The following is a 22,213-nucleotide window of genomic DNA, read 5'->3' as shown; positions in this document are numbered from 1 at the left end:
AGGTGCTTTGAAGTGCCGCCGTTATTTCGACCCATATATTTAATGCCGTTTGTCAAATTATACAACTAGTTTTCAGGTGTAACTTGTTAATACATTCATTATGTTTGCCTACTGTCAGAAAAACATGTACTTTTACGAAAGCCTGCGACCAAACTATCATTTATAGAAAGGTGCGTCCAACTTGCAACGCAAATTGAAAATAACGCCCAAATTGAAAGTTCAATTTTAGAATCTTGAAAGCCAATCATAATTAAACTATAATTTTAATGTATGCGTTGGAGTTGTATCTTCCATTTTCAGAAAAGTTCAGATGGAGCAAATGAGGTTGAAGAGAGTTATGAGCGTCGTTTCCACTTACCCCGTATTCCCACTTGCCCCGGGGTACCTTAATATATCTGAATTGAAAAAACTACAAGGTATACAGCCCTAAGGGTTGTACGAAAGAGTGACGTAGGACTATATCAGATCATTAGATCAAAGGCCAATGTAAACTGCATTTCTGGCATATGCATGTTTATAAGAATCTGTGAGTGCCATTGTTGAAGTGAATGTTTAAAAGAGGGCGAAATATTCAGATTCAATTCTTCTTTGAATGCAATGGTGACTTTGAACATACGTGGACGGGGGTTAACCATTGAGACATAGAATATTTCTTTTAAAAATCATTTGTGTGTATCATAAAGGTTGAAATGGTAATGAATGACAACTTTACTTTTTACTTTTACTTTCACAGCTTACCTACATAGCAGGAAATATACGCAAAAATTTCTGTGTTATTTGTATGAGAATCCTTATCCTCCTACCGCGGGGGCGAGGGGTCTCAAACCATCATAAAATAAATTCATGCCTCCATAAATACCCACATGCCAAATTTGGATCCATTTGGTTGATTAGTTCTAGATTTATGAGGAGATTTGTATTTCATTTGTATGGGAGACCCCCCCCCCCCTCTTACGCCGTCCATAAAATTGATCTCTCGCCCCTCCATAAAATAGCTGATCATTTTATCTTTCCAACGAGATATAAATTGTTCAGTTTCATTCAGTAGTTTAGTAATTATTACCATTTGAAATCTTTCATTCCAACGTTACACTTTTATTTTCGTTTTCACAGTGCTACCCAGTCCCAGATAGTAAACAAAGACGTAGTCCTACGTCAAAATATCTGGGTAGATCGTTAGACATAAAAACGGAAATTGGACTATTTTTTACCTGGCGCTCCTCCAGATAATTATCTTTGCATAAAAACTTAAGCTTCTTTTGAGTGTATTGTCATGAAAAAATAAATATTATTGTTGGCTTGATCGTATCGTTTCTACGATATTGTCCGTTGAAGGGATAACTTTGAATAGTGATAATGACATATGTATATAAATTTGCTCATAGAAGCGTGCCAACAGAGTAGGCTCAGAGCTAATATGCGTTTATACCTAATACTTCAATGATTTATACGTCACTTAATTTCTATTTCATGTGTGTGCTTTAGAGAGATTTTTAACACCATTTGTTTACAAAGAAAGTGTAAAAATATAGCAGAAGCAGGAATCCAAAATTATAAGCTTTCTGTTCAAGCATGATGAGTAATCTTTGTTAATGAGTGCACATTATGGTGTTGTTTTGGTCACACACGAGCATATTTTTTCCGTTAACAAAAATGTTTTCTAGCGTTTTGAGCTGAAAATATTCACACGTGTTTATCCCTCTACCCGCTAGATACTGGCCCCGTAATTTTCCTGTACTCTAACAGCCGGCTGCGAAGTCTATCGATAAAGAAGGGTCATGTCTAATGACGTTTTAAGCCCACGGCTATGCTTTTTGTTTAACCCTCTAACGGATAAGTCCGTCTTAATACGGCTTTTTATCATTATATATTCACATACAAAATATTGGAACAATATTTCAGAATATAAGAACAAAAAACAAATATTTTAAAGCTTTTCCTTAAAATTAGACACTTATTTTTCCGACTTATCTTTAAACTTTTCCACCACCGTGGAATTTTTTAAAAAAAAACTTGATAAAAAACTACAAGGAATAGAGCCCTAAGGGCTGTAAAGAAACTGACTAAAGAAGTGACAGGTAACTCATTTTCGGTTCGTCGAAACCAAATGGGCATGAATCTTGATGAAACCTTCTGAATCTTTTGCTCGTAAACTTGCGGAGTATCTGTCGATGAACGCGGCAGAAAACATTGACTGCAAGCAAACGGCAACAAATATCATCGTATCATTACGAAATCGATCCCTCACGAAAATACCAGGTACTGCCTAAGGAAAATACCAGGCAATCAAATTTGTAGCGTACATCATGAAGGTTGTACCGTGTGCATCATAAAGGTGGAAATAGTAATGAATGTCCAGCCCACAGATTATTGTATTAAATATGATTATGCGTAGCTTGACATGTTTCAATAATCTTACTTTAACTTGCTTGAGGCCTTAAAAAGGGTCATTAGTTACAAATAACATTAAAGCCAAAGCACGTTCATCGCAAATATGACGTGCCATTCGAATATCTTTCTCTTTTGACATGAATAGTAACAGGCACGTAAGTTAGTGGCGCCGATTCACTGTCTGTTTCTTCGAGAAGGTTTTACTAGTTTACTTTCACAACTTACCGTTTGTTACATAGCAGAAAATATGGCACTTACGCAAAAATATCTGTTTCATTTGTATGATAGTCCTTATCCTCCTACCACAGGAGTGAGGGGTCTTAAACTATCATAAAATAAATCATGCCTCCAAAAACCCCACATGCCAAATTTTGTTCCATTTGCTTGAGTAGTTCATGAGCTATGAGGAGATTTATATTTCATTTGTATGGGATCCCCCCTTCTTAAAGAAGACAAAGATCCGAATTCACCATAATAAAAATCCTGCCTCCAAAAACCCTTACATGCCAAATTTTAGTTCCATTTGCTTAATTATTTCTTGAGTTATAAGAAAATTTGTATATTATTTGTATGGAGCCCCCCCCCCCCTCCTAAAGAGGAGAGGGGTCTCAATTGATCATAGAAAAAATTCTTGCTTTCTAAAACCCTCAAATGTCAAATTTGGTCCCATTTGCTTGATTAGTTCTCAAGTTTTGAGGAAATTTGTGTTTTATTTGTATAGGAGCCCCCACTCTTACGCCCTCCTTAAAATTGCTCTCTGGAGGGGTACATAAAATTGCTGGTCATTTTATCTATCCAACGACATATAAATGGTTCAGTTTCGTTCAGTAGTTTAGTAGTTTTTGTAGAAACGGGATCAAAATTTTCTTCAAACATTCGTCTGGTGCATCTTAATTGACAGCCAAACCAGAGAGCTTGTTGTTGAAGAAACGAGAAAGAGAACGATGTCCGTCTGCGTCCATAATTTTGGCTGGTCTTCCACTACCTTGCTTGCGAATAGTTGTTGGGCATCTTAGAATATGGTAAACAGTCGAAGCCGCAACATATTTGCTTTCTAAGTGTTGTAGCGTATACTTTTTGCCGAGATTTCTGTTGCAGTTCGTAGAAGTGTACAACGCGCTCCCGAAATGCTTCTTGTTTCGACACCATTTTTACCAAACTGGGCAAGCATAAACAAAACAAAAAATATTAACAAAAAGAGGAGAGAGAGAGCAAACATATACATACATACATTTCTCTCTGAGCTCGTTTGTTGTTGAGCATAATGGCCGCGTAAATATTCCAAAATTTTAGTTGCCACCCGTTACTACCCGAACTGGCTATATTTGTAGGATTACTCCTAAAAGTATTAATAAAATAAACCTTAAGGTAGGCTTAAGGTAGGCTGATCAGACGTCCCAAATTATGCGGGACTGTCCCGGATTTGGATGGCTTGTCTCGGAAAGTGTGTTTTTTTACAGCCGGTCAGCCGGTGCACACCCTCCCTAGTCCCCTCGAACTCCTCATCTGACCAATGTCGCTGGTGACGGTACTCTTCATCTTCAGCTTTCGCTTGATTATCCCCCAGTATTTCAATCCATTGTCCATTGTAGCATGCATGCTCAAACTGTGGCACACTATCATGGGACTCAATGAAGCGCAAAATCCGCCTAGTGAGACACCTACCCCTGTGTATCTCCGAATTCTTATCTGTCACAAAACACTGGTTTTCGCACGGATGCCAATGAAACAAATCTCTTGCCAAGTCATGACCTTTTATCACGAACCCATTCCAAAGCCAATCTCGAATCTGCTGCAAGCCCTTCCGCGAGCCAGAGCATGAAGAATTCAACCCCTTGGTTTGGCTGAAATCGGCCTTCTCTGCAGCTTATTCATCATCGAGTCAGACACATGCATCGCGTTTTGTCACCACTCGACCGCACAGCCCACGAGACCGCATTCCAACCTTCGTTTATTGTTTGATGCTTCTGTTGGGCTCCCCACTTGCTCAGTAACACTTGCTGCCATTCCGAGACGGATTCGCCGTACAGTACAGCGGGGTATTCATTTTTTTCGCTAAAGTACAATCCATGCTACTGAGATCAGCCTTGACTTTCCGAGTGACCCTCAACCGCAGTTGACGATCAAGAGTTCCACTCCAACGTCTGGCCTGCGCCTTGTGGACAGCCCTGAGAGTTTCTTTGCACCCCTAATTACTTAAGCCACAGCTCTTTTAGGATAATCCGTCAGTCCCGCCACCTCCCACATCGACGCTGATGGATTCTGTAGGTGACCGCACACAATTACTTTCATTTCTCCTCCTGCTTGATGAATATCTGCGAAAAAAATATACCGAGCAGAACTGCTTACAAATAACACAACGCTACCAAAAGCTAGCATCCACGGCAACTGGGAGCGCCGCTGTCGCCAAAATGAAGTGCCCAATTACTAAATGATCCCATCTTTACTACCGAACCGATTTAGCAAGTAAGCCATTCAATATGTCCCGCATTCATCAAAAAAAAAATCTGGTCACTTTACCTTAAGGTTAAATAAACTTCTAAAAGCTAACAATTTTGTAACAGAGTAAAATCATCTCTGTCTTGAATCGATTTTATTGTTCGAACATTGAACCTAGACCAATATCCTAATGTCATGAATGTATAATGTACTCGTAAAACAGAGTAACAATTTCTTCCTTTCACCCGAATATCGATATGAAGCAAGCATTTATCCTGTGCTCTTAATAGCTGGTTGTAAAGCCTGTTGAAAAAAAGAGGTCAACTTGTGAAAATATAGCCTCTAGACTTTGCCACACGGTATTCTTCTTCTTTTGTATAGGTATTTGACAGAAAAAAAAGACTGACTGAAGTTATTTAATTTCCAGAAAAAAGACACTTTTAGTAAAGGGATTGTCTTTGTAAGTACATACCCCTTGTCCCAGTTCGGTATTGCACTTATTATGAATTTTATTACCTGATTGGGATTGGCAGACCAGATTTCGAAAGGCTCCATTCGGTAAAGACCGAAGGTCCGAAGGTTCTTAGTCTGTGAAGAGTAAGTTCACTGCACTGGCAGAGCAGATGTTCTGCGGTTTCACTTTCGATTCCACAGAGTTGACAAGTTTTGTGGTCCAACCGATCAATCATTTTGAGATGTATTTTTGTACTTACTGTTCTCTTTTGTTTAGACTAAGCAATGATAGGTTTATAGCTTTTATAGTCTAGTTGTATAAAGCGCTTTGACTGTCGTAGTCCTGCAGAAGATTTCCAGTTTTGCTCTAGTGTTTTATGTTCTCATGCTCGAAATTTAGATTTAAGTGCGCTTGCTGACACTCTGCAGAACGGTTCTTGATCAATAAAGTCGGCAGATGAACTCAGCATAGCTAACGTATCGTAAGAATATAGATGAGCCACTTCGAAAATGGATAAAAATTCGTATGGAATGAGATGTATTAGTATTAAATGGAATTTTCTTCTTCTAACTTTCTCGTTGACTCGTGAATTTCATTAACACTAAACGTGCAGGCTGCCCAACCCTTTTTAGCCCTGCATATGCAATAGCATTATTGTGAAATTTATTCAATAATCAAATAGACCATTTTACGAACTAACAACATTGCTGATATTGATATTGCTTTCCCGTGGGGTCATCTGTAGATTGTCAATGTACCAGCACGGGAAAGCACAATATCAATATCAGCACGTTACCTTGTCGCTTGTCATATAAAATGGTCTATTGGATCTACCCACAGACATCGGCAAGACTTTGTACTGACCGTGGCTCCACCCGTTCATACATACGTAAATTAGAGATGGTCGGGTAGCGGAAAATTTACCCGAAACCCGTACCCGCCGGGTTCGGGTCGGGTTCGGGTATTGAAAAATAATAATTTGCGGGTTCGGGTCGGGTACGGGTTCTTAATTTTTGTTTTTGAAACCGGGTACCGGTCGGGTCAGGTATCTCTATTGACCACATTTAACACTAAAGATGCTCGGGTACCCGGGCCTGTACCCGTACCCAACGGGTTCCGGTCGGGTTCGGGTATCAAAAAAAATAAACCTGCGGGTTCGGGTCGGGTACGAGTTTTAAATTTTTTTCTTAGTCGGGTACGGGTCGGGTTCGGGTATTCAAAATGTCATACCCGACCGTAAATATCTGGGAACTTTCGAAATTCGAAAACAGACACTGAGGAAACCTGCAAGTCGTAGGCGAAATACATATCTGTCGCGAATAAATATAGATGGTAGAATTTAATTGGAATAGTTTTCATTTTATTTAATTTCAAGATCCTACTGTGGGTCAATGGCCTTCTGTTGCAAATAAGCCAGGTTACAAAAAAAAATCTCGGAAACTATTCAAATAAGAGAATATATGATAAAAAGAGCATCAAATATGTGTTTTACCTTTGTTATACTATAACAAAGGTTTAAAAATTGGTCGAAAAACACGAAATTGATCCAAGGCCCGGAGGGCCAAGTCACATATACCAATCGATAGGGTTCGACGATTTGAGCAATGTCTGTGTGTGTGTATGTATGTAATGATTTTTTCTATCGCCTGTTTCTCAGAGATGGCTGAACCGAATCGTTCGCTATTACTTTTGTTTGAAAGGTGTTATTGTCTAGTAGATCACTATTGAGTTGTTTTGTGATACGACGTTTCGTTTAAAAGTTATAAGCAAAAATGTGAAAAATACGTGACACGGGTTTCTCCGGAACTACATGACCGATTTCAACGATCTTAGTATCAAATGAAAGCCCTTATTAAAACTAAATTGTTCAGGAATTTTTTATTGAAAACAAACAAGTAATTTAAAAGTTAGCTTTTAAAAACCTGTTTTGACAAGGTAATAATTATCGCCTGTTTCTTAGAGATGGCCAAACCGATTTATACGCTATTAGTCTCATTTGAAAGGTAATATATTCTAATAGATCACTATTCAATGATTTTTTGATTGGACGTTTAATTTGAAAGTTATGAGCAACCGTATACACCACACCAAAATTAACAATAATTTATAATGATTTTAACCAAGAAAATTTACCTAATTTCAATTATTTTAATATCAATCGAGAGGTTTTGACACTACGAATATATATGCAAAATTTCATAAGAATTGGTTTTACCGGTCAAAAGATATTAACCGTCGAACACGCGCCAACTTTTGTAACACACTTACTCGCGCGCAAAATAGTCCCAAACCAAAGAAAATGTGTGCACTAGAGTTTTGACTGGGAACACTTGGTTTTAAGTTTATCAAACCTTTGGAAGAGTTTCTTGAAATAGAAAGCTGTATCGTCTGGTAGAATTTAAATTTTGATTAATCCCCCTAAAAGTGAAATAAAAAATTTATTTCTCTTCAGTGTCAATATAACACATTGATGTGTTCTGCAAAGTTATAGAGCATATTATTACAAGAAATTTTGCTAAAGACAGTAACCTTCTATCTCTGCAGCGAAGATAGAAAAATCTTATTTATTGTATATGAATTTGTAAAATCAGTATTTCTATTTTTGCTCTTTTTGTAATTGTTGTATAACTTTTTTATGAACTACAACATTGTACAAATAATAAAAATACACAACTTTGCTGAAAACAGTATACCTGTATGTTTGCTTGTTTAGGAACTGTAGAACTTTGATTATAAAGAATACCCTAATTTTGACTCCGAAGTACTCGACTACCAGCAGACGGATACATTTTAAACATTTTACATTTGCTGATAGTTTTGCTGCATACATTTCCCCAACAATTTAAATTATTAATGCATTGAATAATTATGACGTTTTGCTTTTTGTTTGTTGAAGAATATACGTTAGTTAAACAACGTTTTGTAACTTTATAACAATATGGCGTTGGAAAACGTACACGTGTTGTACAAAATACAACAGCGTGAGTAACCGAAGGTTAATAAAAATTGATGAAAATTATTCAAGAAAACTCTATTGATGTGATTCAAATAGAACGGCATTACAGGAAACTATGCATAGCTCAAAAACCTATAAACTAGACCTTTACTAGACAATGTATATGTTAAAGAATGAGATTTCCTCTTACAACTTACTTTTATTTGCACTTACTCAGGTTAATAACAACTTATTTATCCTTACTCAGCAATTTTATGAAAAAAGGATCTATCAAAATTAAAAAGTGTTCCTATTTTGTTCAAATTTTGTAAACTTATTCAATTTTCAAAAATTTTATGTAAACCAACGCTCTACGCAACGATAACCAATAGATGAATTATGTTCCGAAGACGATTTCGATTTCTATCTCAAATAGCAAGTAAGACCGTATAACAAAGGTTCCTTTCACCACTAGGTGGATTAAATCGGGTTTTTTTTATTATAGTCGCTTTCACAGCTTAGGTCATTCGTGACTTCTGCGGGGTTGGGATTTGAACCCGGGTTTTCGGCGCGAGAGGCGTGAATGCTAACCACTACTCCGGGATTGACCCCTAAAATATGTGTATTGATAAAAGTGATTACGTCTAAAGGCAACGTAGTTACTGCTATTCTTTATAAACTGTGACAGAAAGTTCAACAGGGATCAAACGATGACCCACACGGTAGCTTTAGTTTCCAAAATATTTTTACAGTTATCCTGATAATATATTGCATACACTCCTAAATGATTCTACCCGTAAATAGGTCGGATTTAGCCACCCTATTGACATCTGTATATCGAGCTGCAGTAAGTGACAGCGACTGAATGTCCCGGGCTCAAAATATGACAGCGGGCCCAAAACACTGTCGAGGCAGTCGAGTGAAACGTAGCGACGAAGTGCTATCTCATTTCTGCTCACGCTATCATGTTGGCATCCAAAACATGGTTGCCTGCCAATAGGATGGATTTAGCCAAAGCTAGGTTGAAATTACTCAAAACGCCTTTAAGGTCTACAACCTTAAATTTTGGGTAAAAAATTCAACCAATTTTGGCTACTTGCTACCGATAATTGAATTATTCTCTGTGACAAATAACGCACTTTCAAGCTCCTACCACCAATTTTTTGGTAGAAAAACTACTCAAAATCTAAGTTTGTACACTTCAAGGCCATTTTGAGTAGTTTTAACCAAGTTTTAGCTAAATTCAACCAATTTACGGGTAAACTCATTTAAGAGTGTAGTATAGGTATGCCTTTATATGCAACTCAAATAAGTAAACATCCTAAGCCAAAAGATTTGTAAATAGTCACCATATGCAAATTACCATAACTTGAGGATACAGTCAGCTGTATACTTGTTCAACGTACAATCGATTTTTTTAATTGAAATATTGTCAATTGCAAGGAAAATTGTACCATCCAAATTGCGATATCGCTCATAAAAGTGCTATTTTGCATTAAATCGTTTCGGTCTCTTCGGCGCACTTATTGCTTGGAATATAACGAAAAAGTGCGCCGAAAATACCGAAACGATTGCAAAATAGCACTTTTATGAGCAAGGTCGCACTTTGGATGGTACAATTTTCCTTGCAATCAGCAATATTCATGAATATATGAAAATATACTCAAAAGAGTATACACTGAAGTCGCTTTTTGCGCGGTTTGTTTTTACGCGACTCTTTTTACACTATTTTCGGAATTTACGCGGTTTTTATCGCGGATTTCGAAATTTACAATGTTACAAACTACTTGGAAGTCGTGGGCCAACACTGTACTCACCAACCTTAAACGATCGTTTCACGGGGTCTCCAGAAGCTATTTCTTGGTAAAATTTTCAGCCCTTTATACGGTTCGGAACATTGAGCGTATGCGAAGAAAACTTTTAAACAGAGAGAGCGAAGACAAATAAACCTAATGGACTTTCATTCATTTCACTTCACTGTCGCCATTTATACCCTCTTCAGGTCGTTGGTATTGGTAATCCCTGTTCTCGGTGACTCAGCAACTCGATGACAGTTCTTGCAGTGGGTTTACAAATTTAATGTAGAATTGGTGTTTCGAGCAAAATTTAACGTTAATATTATTTTTATAATAAACGAGCTGATCCGACAATCTTCGTATTGCCACAAATTGAACTGTGTTGTACATAAATCGTGAATCTCGGATGACCTTTGTCACAATCTCGAGTTTTGCAAGTTTCTGAGGAGCTTTAGATGATTCATTTTGGCAGTTACGTAACTATGAAAGCATGGGTAGTTTAATGCACAAATTTGGAATTTTTCCTCACAGTAAAGTAGCAAACAACCCCCCGTAGCTTAGCCAGGTCAAATAAAGCTGATAGCACTTACGAATTCTCCGTGATTGTATAACATTTCGCCGAATACCATTTCGCGAAAAACCTTAAGCGGAATGTACCATTTCCCGGAAAACTTTTTTGTGGAAAGTACCATTTCGCAGGGATGATCCTCTCCTTACTCGTTGTCACTCGTTCTGACCCAACTGAAGAAAACTAATAGAGGTTAGTAGACCTAGGAAAACAAATAAACCTAGACAGAGGTGATATCCCAGCTAGCACCAACTCGTATATCAATGTACGAAAACTGTCGTAAATATCTCCTAACAAACTCGAAATCGTAACTAAAACTGGATAAAGTGGGATCAAGTTGATTTTTTGTCGTATATAATGATAATGACTGACATACATACGATTTTCAGCACAAAATCGTAGAGTAGTACGGAGCGACTCGCGCTTAATCGGATATTATCGTATATAAATACTTATATTGTCATAACGCGCAAAATTATTCGTAATCACGTATATCGCCTTCAAAATAGTACGGATATGCCAATTTTGCGCATGAAATACGATTTATTTAGCATGTATATCTGTACGTAATGCTGATTTTTACCTTTTTTATACATATGAAAATACTAGCTGGGATCCCCCCGCAGTGGCCGACGCTTCCGACGGCGGGTCGGAAATGGAAATTCAAACAATAGAATTTGTAAAAATCGTATTTTTTTCTTTCTTTTCGTAGGGTTTTGCATGGAAAACAGTAATATATCTATACCTATAAAAATGGATTTCTGTCTGTCTGTCTGTCGGAATGTTCCTTATAGAATCGAAAACTACTGAACCAATCGGCGTGAAAATTTGCATGTAGAGGTTTTAGGGGCCAGGAAAGGTTCTTATGATGGTTAGAGACCCCCTCCCCCCACTAAGAGAGGGGGCTCCCATACAAATGAAACACAAATTTCTGCATAACTCGAGGACTAATCAAGCAAATGGAACCATATTTGGCATGTGAAAGTTTTTGGAGGCTAAAATTTTTTCTATGGTGAATTAGGATCCCTCTCCACTTTAGGAGGGGCGGCTCCTATACAAATAAAATTCAAATTTCCTCATAACTCCAGAGCCTGGGATAGAAGATAAGTGATTTTGATAAAATCTGTGAGTTATCGCCACACGCACAGATCACGATCCGTATAGAACATGACAAACAGTGAATCTTTAGCGTTGATCACAAGTTTTTGTTCTCTAAACAGTCTCAGAAGTGGATGACAGTGTTACATCTTACCTAGCTGCGAGAAAAAAGGTTTGTTTGTATTGTGATTCATACGTTGCACACAACCAATCGTCTGTATCTGTTATATTTCTCAACGCAATGAACTTGATCTAACATGAGGTTTGTCATAATCTGTACGGATTGCGACAAAGTGTTTGTTGCTTACAAGTAGTGATGTTAATGAATCTGGATCTGATCGCTTCTATGATCTTGATCGCTAGAAGCGATTTTTTTCCATCCCTGTCCAGAACTAATCAAGCCAATGAAACCAAATTTACCATGTGGCAAATTTTTTTTCTGTTGTGAATTGAGACCCCCCCATCTTTAGGAGGGGAATTATGGCCCCTTTTCCCTTTAAGAGGGGGGGCTTCCATACAAATGAAATACAAATTTCCTCATGACTCGAGAACTAATCAAGCAAATGGAACCAAATTTGGCATGTGAAGGTTTTTGGAGGCAAGAATTTTTTCTGTGGTGAATTGGGACCCCTCTCCACTTTAGGAGGGGGGGGGCTCCTATACAAATCAAATACAAATTTCCTCATTATTCGAGAACTAATCAATCAATTGGAACCATATTTGGCATGTGGGTGTTTTTGAAGGCAAGAATTTTTTCTATGATGAAATAGGACCCCTTACCTTCTTAGGAGGGGGGGCTCCTATACAAATGAAATACAAATATCCTCATAACTTGAGAACTAATCAAGCAAATGGCACCCAATTTGGCATGTGGGGGGTGTTGGAGGCAGGAATTTTTTTTATGATGGTTTGAGACCCCTCACCCCTCATGGGTGTGATTGTGATTGTGACATGGTTTGGGATAAGGACTCTCATACAAATAAAACCGAAACTTTTGCGTAATTCAAAAACTAATCGAACTCGAGAAATTTTAGATTCTTTCATAAAACAGAAGTCAATAACAAGACCCCCAGAAACTATCATCAGATGATTCCAAAATTGGTATACCATACCTGCTCTCGATTGTTTTTCAATAGTTAAATAGTGCATTTTGATAAACAATTGCAATTTTTTCAAAGCTGGAACTTTTTTTTCTCGATTTTGTTTTATTTTAAAATATTTGTTCATCTTTCTCGAAGAAGCATGCAAAATTTGGAAATGGAGAAATGAAAACTCAGGAAGTTATGAGTTTTTATGTCTCAGCGCGTGTGTTAATGTGAATCGAGCGGTAATGCTCAATCGATGTTCTAACCCACGGGCAGCTTCATAACGAGGCCGCCTATGATGGTATTAAGTGTAACGTGTCGTTGAAGCACGCATGTTCGTCCGCTCGTTTTCATTAACGTGCGCGCTTCGATATAAAAATTCATAACTTCTAGAGTTTTCATTTCTCCATTACCAAATTTTGCATTTCTTCGAGAAAGATGAACAAATATTTTAAAGTAAAAAAAATCGAGAAAAAAAAGTTCCAACTTTGAAAAAATTGCAATTGTTTATAAAAATGCACTATTTAACTATTGAAAAATAATCGAGAGGAGGTATGGTATACCAATTTTGAAAGCTTGTGGAATAGTGAACACATCTGGTAGAAAGTCATTTTTTGTTATTACAAACTATGCTTACAATCAGCATTTAAAAAATAGTGATTTTTCCGGATTACAATACTTTAAAAAACCATATCTTGCGAATTTCAACAGTAACATCGAAATACAAAAATACGTGTCGATTTTTTTTTGAACAAAGAACGTAAAAAAAATATTCCGAAGAGAAAAAAAATTTTGACTGTAAATTTCCCGTGGAATGACCCATATATATATATATATATATATATATATATATATATACTAGCTGACCCGACAAACTTCGTATTGCCACAAATTAACCCGTGTTGTACATAAATCATGAATCTCGGATGATCTTTGTCACAATCTCGAGTTTTGCAAGCCCTCTTAAAGGGGAGATGGGCCATAACTCGAAGAGAGAAGAAGAGAGGGGTCTCAATTCATCATAGAAAAAAATCTTGCGTCCAAAACCACTTACATGTCAAATTTGGTTCCATTTGCTTGATTAGTTCTCGAGTTATGAGGAAGTTTGTTTTTCATTTGTATGGGAGCCCCCCCCCTCTTAAAGTGGGGAAATCCATAGAAAATATACCATAGAAAATATTCTTGCCCCCAAAAACACCCACATGATAAATTTGGTTCCATTTGCTTGATTAGTTCTAGAGTTATGAGGAAATTTGTATTTCGTTTGTATGAGAGCCCCCCCTCTTAAAAAGGTAAGGGGTCCTAATTCATCATAGAAAAAATGGTTGCCTCCAAAAACACCCACATGCCAAATATGGTTCCATTTGCTTGATTAGTTCTCGAATTATGAGGAAATTTGTATTTCATTTGTGTAGAAGCACCCCCTTTTAAAGTTGGGAGGGGTCCTAATTCACCATAGAAAATATTTTTGCCTCCAGAAACCTCCACATGCCAAATTTGGTTCTATTTGCTTGATTAGTTCTCGAGTTATGAGGAAATTTGAATTTCATTTGTTTAGGAGCCCTCCCCCTCCTAAAGTGGGTAGGGGTCCCAATTCATCATAGAAAAAATTTTTGTCTCCAAAAACACCAACGTGCCAAATTTGGTTCCATTCGCTTGATTAGTTCTCGAGTTATGAGGAAATTTGTATTTCGTTTGTATAGGAGCCCCCCCTCTTAAAGTTGGGAGGGGTCCTAATTCACCATAGAAAATATTCTTGCCCTCGAAAACTTTCACATGCCAAATTTGGTTCCATTTGCTAGATTAATTCTCGAGTTGAGGAAATTTGCGTTTCATTTGTATAGGAGCCCCCCTTCCTAAAGTGGGGAGGGGTCCCAATTCATCATAAAAAAAAATGTTGTCTCCAAAAACACCCACGTGCCAAATTTTGTTCCATTTGCTTGATTAGTTCTCGAGTTAGGAGGAAATTTGTATTTCGTTTGTATAGGAACCCCCCCTCTTAAAGTTGGGAGGGGTCCTAATTCACCATAGAAAATATTCTTGCCCTCGAAAACTTTCACATGCCAAATTTGGTTTCATTTGCTTGATTAGCTCTCGAGTTATGAGGAAATTTGTATTTCATGTGTATAGGATCCCCCCCTCCTAAAACGGGGAGGGGTCCTAATTCATCATAGAAAAAATTTTTGTCTCCAAAAACACCCACATGCCAAATTTGGTTCCATTTGCTTAATTACTTCTCGAGTTATGAGGAAAATTGTGTTTCTTTGGTACAGGAGCCCCCCGTCTTAAAGTGGGGAGGGGTCCTAATTTACTATAGAAAATATTCTTGCCCTCGAAAACCTTCACATGCCAAATTTGGTTCCATTTGCTTGATTAGTTCTCGAGTTATGAGGAAATTTGTATGGAAGCCCCCCCTTTTAAAGAGGAGAGGAGTTATAATTCCCCTTATAAAGAGGGGAGGGGTCTCAATTTACCATAGAATAAATTCTTGTCACCGCAAACACCCACATGCCAAATTTTGTTCTATTTGCTTGATTAGTTGTCGAGTTATGCAGAAATTTGTGTTTCATTTGTATGGGAGCCCCCCGTCTTAGTGGAGGGAGGGGTTTCTAACCAGCACTAAAACCTTTCCTGGCCCCAAAAAACCTCTACATGCATATTTTCATGCCGATTGGTTTAGTAGTTTTCGATTCTATAAGGAACATACGGACAGACAGACAGAAATCCTTCTTTATAGGTATAGATATATATGATGACAAGCAAGAACAGATCTGGTTTTCATGTTTAAATTTCAGGTAAAAATGCATTATTTTTGCTCGATTGAAAAATTCTCTTTCCCTTCAATTGCCCAACAGTGGGAAGACAAAAACTTTAAAAAATATTTGTAATAGCCTTGTTAACTAATGCTTTATAGAAGAATCTCAAAATTTTCTAATTCGATTAGTTTTTGAGCTACGCAAAAATTTTATTTGTATGAGAGTCCTTATCCCACTACCGCAGGGGTCTCACACCATCATAAAATAAGTTCATGCCTCCAAAATCTCCCACATGCCATGGTTCCATTTGCTTGATTAGTTCTCGAGATAAGGGGAAACTTATATTTCATAGGTATAAATAAATAACACTCCCCAAAAACATTTTTATTGTTTACCCAGTAAACACTTTTGTTTAAGAATAGCTTATTCAATTCCCGTGGAACAAGTGCTAGATATGCTATTATACAACAATCAAACATGCAAGCATGGAGAACTGACGTTTATTTTTCATTCAGACATTTACTAATAATATTTACAAAAAATATTTACCATACTTTACAGGGCCTAATTCAAACTGGCCCAGTTACCAAATCGTATTGTGATCACAAGATAGATTTGTTATTGAGATCGCAACATGATATTTTTACGCGAGTCTATTACGCTAATATCGCCATTTACGCGAATTTCGGAATTCACGCGGTTTTGATTTACGCGGAACGCATCCTTCGCGTAAAAAGCGACTTGAGTGTACAATCATATGAATATTATTGATCATGACTACACACAACCACAAGAAATAAGTAAAGCTAAATTACCTAAAATAGCTAAAATAAGTAAAGCTAAATTACCTAATGGTTCACGATCCCTCTCGAGTCCAACAACCGACGAATGAGGCTGTTGAGCAATTGAATCCTGTGGCCGTGTCTCGTATTCTAATTCCGTTGTTTCCCTGGAAAGCGGATCATGGTGATCGTTACTAAACGGCCATACAAAGCCGATATTACTACCGCCTCCCTCGATGAATGGGTCTCCAAAGTTTTGGAAGCTTTTCCGCCAAATATCAAAGTCTTCATCAAACTGATGGGTTAGTCTAATGGAGTCATCATCTAATAAGCTGCACGTAGATTAAGTTAGGATTTTGTTATACACAATCCTTCACAAATATGACTATGAAAGCTATCAATTGTAATGTTAGCCAGTGCTGTACTATAATCCGAGCAGACATACAAGATACGTAGTAATAATATAATCAGGGGTGTCAGCAATTTTTTATACATTGAAGTAGATGATAAATTCAATATTGAAATGACCCGCGTTTCAACCGAGGAAGGACAATTGCGAGATTGGATGATAAATAAAACGATGTGGAGCTTGCTTGTTATAGAGAAATGCTTGTGCCAGGCATATTTTTGTGCATAATATTTTCAAATTATGATATTTTTCTACTTAATAAAAATACACTGGGAGTTCTTTGATACAAATAAACAAAAAAAACCTGTCCGATGGATCACAAAAAACGATTTAATTACATTTTTTTAATTGCTAAAACATTCACTTCGAATAAAGTTTACATTGTACTAAGCTCTCGGTATGCTTTACATGTTTGAAAACATGTAGGTACTGAGCATTTCTAATATGAACAACATAAGTACACTTCTTCCAAGATTTGATTATCATTTTATTTATGCACTGCTATTGTTTTGTCGCTAGCTCAATAACAGCGTTTGCGTTATAACATTCAACACAAGTAATTATTTATTATCCAATCAGATTATTGCGATTACTATGTGACGGTTAAGATGATCATCGTTATAATTAGCAAGTTTAAATACATGAAATAAGCGAAACCGTATATATTGAAAAGCCAGTTAATTACTCGAAACATCTGGAGGAACACAGTATCGACACCATAAGCACCAGCGTGATCAAGGGAAAGCTCTTCATCTTCACAATCAGTATGCGAATTTCACTGGTGGAGTTTCGCCTTTCTTTGTTTAGCCACTTTTCACTAGCTGTTTTCACTTAAGTCACTATGACTCAGCTTCCCGCGTTACCGGCTCATGCATTTAGAGACCAAAAATTTAGTCACCACTTCCGGCAGCAAACCGTTACTTAAACGATGTTAATCCGACGAGGTTTTAACGGAGACTGATGCGCTGCCCCGGTTTGTAGTCGTATTTATAACATTGTATCTATTCGGGGCGATTTATGTAGCTGTATTCTGTTCGTCTCAAATAATAACAATAATAGTATATTTTCATAAAGACAAACCGAGTCGTTATATGTATGTTGAACGCTTCTAGAAGCACCTATACATCCGTGCCAAAGCGGCTTAATCTGTTTTTATTTCTGCTTTCCTTGTGAACTCCGTGTCAGACTGGACTGGACACTGGACTTGAAATTCTTACTGCCTGCAATTTTCGAAGAAAGCAGTCAGCATCCTCAACTTGTTTGCGATTTTTTTTTTTTTCAATTATCCTGTATCCAACCAGCGAAATAGTAACCGTATACATAGGTCAATGTCACATCGTTATGTTGTTCTAGAGAAAACCGTTTAAATATACTTAGGGGATTTCATTTATTTATATGTATTAATAATACTTTCTCTCTGGAATCAAAGCTAGGACTATATAAAATGGTTTTGAATCATCAAAAGATTGGAATTTTCGAGAATAAATCATCGTTATTATCATTACATACATGAACTTTGAATGGTATTATATGTTGGTGATAATCCGGGTAGTCCGAGTTTTTAACGTAAGAGTGCGTTTTTGTTTACCATATTGGATGTACTTTAGGAAAACCTAAAAATGATTACATGTCCATAACCAATCGATTAAAATTGCTTGTCAACTTAGGGAATATTTTATATTATTGTTGGCTCGCTTCATTGTGTCTGATTTTTATTTTCAAGTAAGACGGGGCAAAGAGTGTCACTTAAGCTCAAGCTGTGCTAGATTAAAAAATATCAGTATTTTAACCGCAATGCGCTATGTACATAACCCTTTAGGTTATTTTCTAAACAATCTTTCAAACATTGAGTAATAGAAAATGTTTTTTCTATTTTTCCAGGAGCTTTGAAAAAGACCCTTTTTCTGGTAGTGGAAAAACACCGGGGCAAAGCGTGCCCATTAGTGGGGAAAAAAGTGTGATGTTCTGAAATGGAATGGTTTAAATTTGTGGGATCCTGCAAAGTTATTTAAAATCGTGAAAAACAATTGTGGTTGTATGTTCAAGTGAATCAGTGCAAGTTTTGCAGTTTTCCGCAACGTGTATTCAATATTTTCGAACGTTGTTTTGAGCATTTTATCGCTTGGTCTATTTAGCACTTCAGGCGTTCTTTTCTCTATCGCTGTTATTTTATGCACACTTATGTCATATAGCAGTGATGGCCAAACTGCGGCCCGCAGGCCGCATGTGGCCCTTCGGGATGATTCGTGCGGCCCGCGGACTGGTTTGAAAGATGGTGGACTTATTAGAATTTTCTTTGATAATAAGGAAGTCCCTCAGTTTAGTCGTAATACCTTGTACATGTTGTCAATCTGAATGCTTTCCGGTTTAAATCTTGTGGTGATTCCTATAAAATCTATACCTATAAAGAAGGATTTCTGTCTGTCTGTCTGTCTGTCTGTCTGTCCTGTGTTCCTTATAGAATCAAAAACTACTGAACCAATCGGCGTGAAAATTTGCATGTAGAGGTTTTTGGGGCCAGGAAAGGTTTTAGTGATGGTTAGAGAACCCTCCCCCCACTAAGAGGGGGGGCTCCCATACAAATGAAACACAAATTTCTGCATAACTCGAGAACTAATCACGCAAATAGAAAAACATTTGGCATGTGGGTGTTTTCGGTGACAAGAATTTATTCTAGGGTAATTTGAGACCCCTCCCTCTTTATAAGGGGAATTGTAACTCCTCTCCTCTTTAAGAGGGGGGGTTTCCATACAAATTTCCTCATAACTCGAGAACTAATCAAGCAAATGGAACCAAATTTGGCATGTGAAAGTTTTCGAGGGCAAGAAAATTTTCTATGTTGAATTAGGACCCCTCCTCACTTTAAGAGGGGGGGCTCCTGTACAAATGAAATACCAATTTCCTCATAACTCGAGAACTAATCAAGCAAATGGAACCAAATTTGGCATGTGTGTGTTTTTGGAGACAAAATTTTTTTCTATGATGAATTGGGACCCCTCCCCACTTTAAGTGGGGGGGGCTCCTATACAAACGAAATACAAATTTCCTTATAACTCGAGAGCTAATCCAGCAAATGGAACCAAATTTGGCATGTAGGTGTTTTTGGAGGCAAGAATTTTTTCTATGATGAATAAGAACCTCTCCCCACTTTAGGAGGGGGGGCTCCTATACAAATGACATACAAATTTCCTCATAACTCGAGAACTAATCATGCAAATAGAACCAAATTTGGCATGTGGGTGTTTTCGGTGACAAGAATTTATTCTATGGTAAATTGAGACCCCTCCCTCTTTATAAGGGGAATTGTAACTCCTCTCCCCTTTAAGAGGGGGGGCTTCCATACAAATTTCCTCATAACTCGAGAACTAATCAAGCAAATGGAACCAAATTTGGCATGTGAAGGTTTTCGAGGGCAGGAAAATTTTCTACGGTGAATTAGGACCCCTCCCCACTCTAAGAGGGGGGGCTCCTGTACAAATGAAATACAAATTTCCTCCTAACTCGAGAACTAATCAAGCAAATAGAACAACATTTGGCATGTGGGTGTTTTTTTTGGTGACAAGAATTTATTCTATGGTGAATTGAGACCCCTCCCCTCTTTATAAGAGGAATTATAACTCCTCTCCCCTTTAAGAGGGGGGGCTTCCATACAAATTTCCTCATAACTCGAGAACTAATCAAGCAAATGCAACCAAATTTGGCATGTGAAGGTTTTCGAGAGCAAGAAAATTTTCTATGGTGAATTACGACCCCTCCCCACTTTAAGAGGAGGGGCTCCTGTACAAATGAAATACAAATTTCCTCATAACTCGAGAACTAATCAAGCGAATTGAACCAAATTTGGCATATGTGTGTTTTTGGAGACAATTTTTTTTTTCAATGATGAATTAGGACCTCTTCCCACATTAGGAGGGGGGGCTCCAATACAAATGAAATACAAATTTCCCCATAACTCGAGAACTAATCAAGCAAATAGAACCAAATTCGACATGTGGAGGTTTTTGGAGGCAAAAATATTTTCTACGGTGAATTAGGATCCTTCCACACTTCAAGAGGGAGTGCTTCTACACAAATGAAATACAAATTTCCTCATAATTCGAGAACTAATCAAGCAAATGGAACCATATTTGGCATGTGGGTGTTTTTGGAGGCAACCATTTTTCCCATTATGAATTAGGACTTCTTACCTTTTTAGGAGGGGGGGGGGCTCCCATTCAAACGAAATACAAATTTGCTCATAACTTTAGAACTAATCAAGCAAATGGAACCAAATTTGGCATGTGAGAGTTTTAGATGGCAGAATTTTTTTTCTGTGGTGTATTACGACCCCTTTCCCTTTTAAGAGGGTGGGCTCCCATACAAATGAAATACAAATTTCCTTATAATTTGAGTACTAATCAAGCAAATGGAACCAAATTTAGCATGCAGGAGATTTTTGAGTCTTGAATTTATTTTATGATAGTTAGAGACCTCTCACCCCTGTGGTAGGGGGATATGGACTCTCATACAAATAAAACAGAAATTTTTGCGAAACTCAAAAACTAATCGAACTCGAGAAATTCGAGACTCTTCCATAAAACATTAATCAATAACAAGACCACAAAAACTATCTATAGTAACACTAGATCATTCAGGACGAGCCGGTCGCGAGTGTTGCCGGTGACCCGCCGTCGGAAGCGCCGCCCACTGGGGGGCTTGCAAAACTCGAGATAGTGACAAAGATCATCCGAGATTCATGATTTATGTACAACACAGGTTAATTTGTGGCAATACGAAGTTTGTCGGGTCAGCTAGTGTTCCTATAAATTGTTATACACAGCACAGGAATGGCCAGAGATTATTGCGGCCCGCAGCATTCATGGGCGATCCGATTTGGCCCGCACAATACCGATGCCTGGGCACCACTGTCATATAGGTAATCTAGATTAAACGGTAGATGTTTAAAACGTATTCAAAGCAATAGTTTTCTAACTTTACAAGCCCCAAGCTACTGTGACACACTTTGCCCCGAAGCATGTTATTTGAATAAACATGAAAATTAACGCATGCTTCTTGCTTCCAAATAAATAGCCTGTAAAGCTCTTTTCTGTGCTTAGTTAAACCTAAATAAATAATTTATCTGTAATATGCGTTAAAGACATTGAACTTTCAAACGACTAGTTTTTCATTTTTAAGTATCGCATAAGCGACGGTGCCAAAAATTTCAATGATTTTTAAGTAGAAACTCATAACACAGACAAACAGACATAACACTCGTTTTACATTCTTCGTACCGATTAAACCATCATTTCAAATTCGGGCCTAATTGGGAATGTTTCCATTTTGGAAAAAGTGGCGCTTTTTAACGGAAGAATGGGATTGCCCCACTAAAAATACGCACTCGACTTCCCCGCCATCGGTATTGCCACCGATTTTCCCTTCTGCTACTACCGCTCCAATGGATGTCCGTTCTGCTGCCGCCTTTAGTCCAGTGGATGTTGTTCCTCCAACGTTCGTCACA

At 37.6% G+C, this 22,213-nt stretch overlaps 1 protein-coding gene across 2 annotated transcripts in view; it reads right to left on the bottom strand.

The window, feature by feature from the left end:
- LOC128742241 (periostin) overlaps positions 1-17,653 on the bottom strand; it is a 34,019-nt gene extending 16,366 nt beyond the window's left edge. Inside the window, exons 1-2 of one of the 2 annotated variants that reach the window (XM_053838536.1) lie at positions 17,399-17,653; positions 16,371-16,636 (exon numbers count right to left, since the gene is read on the bottom strand). In XM_053838536.1, the coding sequence (XP_053694511.1) occupies positions 16,371-16,636; positions 17,399-17,466 (334 nt within the window). In that variant the 5' untranslated portion in view covers positions 17,467-17,653. The remainder of the gene's footprint in view (positions 1-16,370; positions 16,637-17,398) is intronic. The other variant, XM_053838537.1, reaches the window with a different exon arrangement.
- Positions 17,654-22,213: the final 4,560 nt, after the last annotated feature.

The sequence above is a fragment of the Sabethes cyaneus genome, chromosome 3, assembly GCF_943734655.1.
Source record: "Sabethes cyaneus chromosome 3, idSabCyanKW18_F2, whole genome shotgun sequence".
NCBI classification, from domain to species: Eukaryota; Metazoa; Arthropoda; class Insecta; order Diptera; family Culicidae; genus Sabethes; species Sabethes cyaneus.
This window is presented reverse-complemented; position numbering and strand designations above follow the sequence as displayed.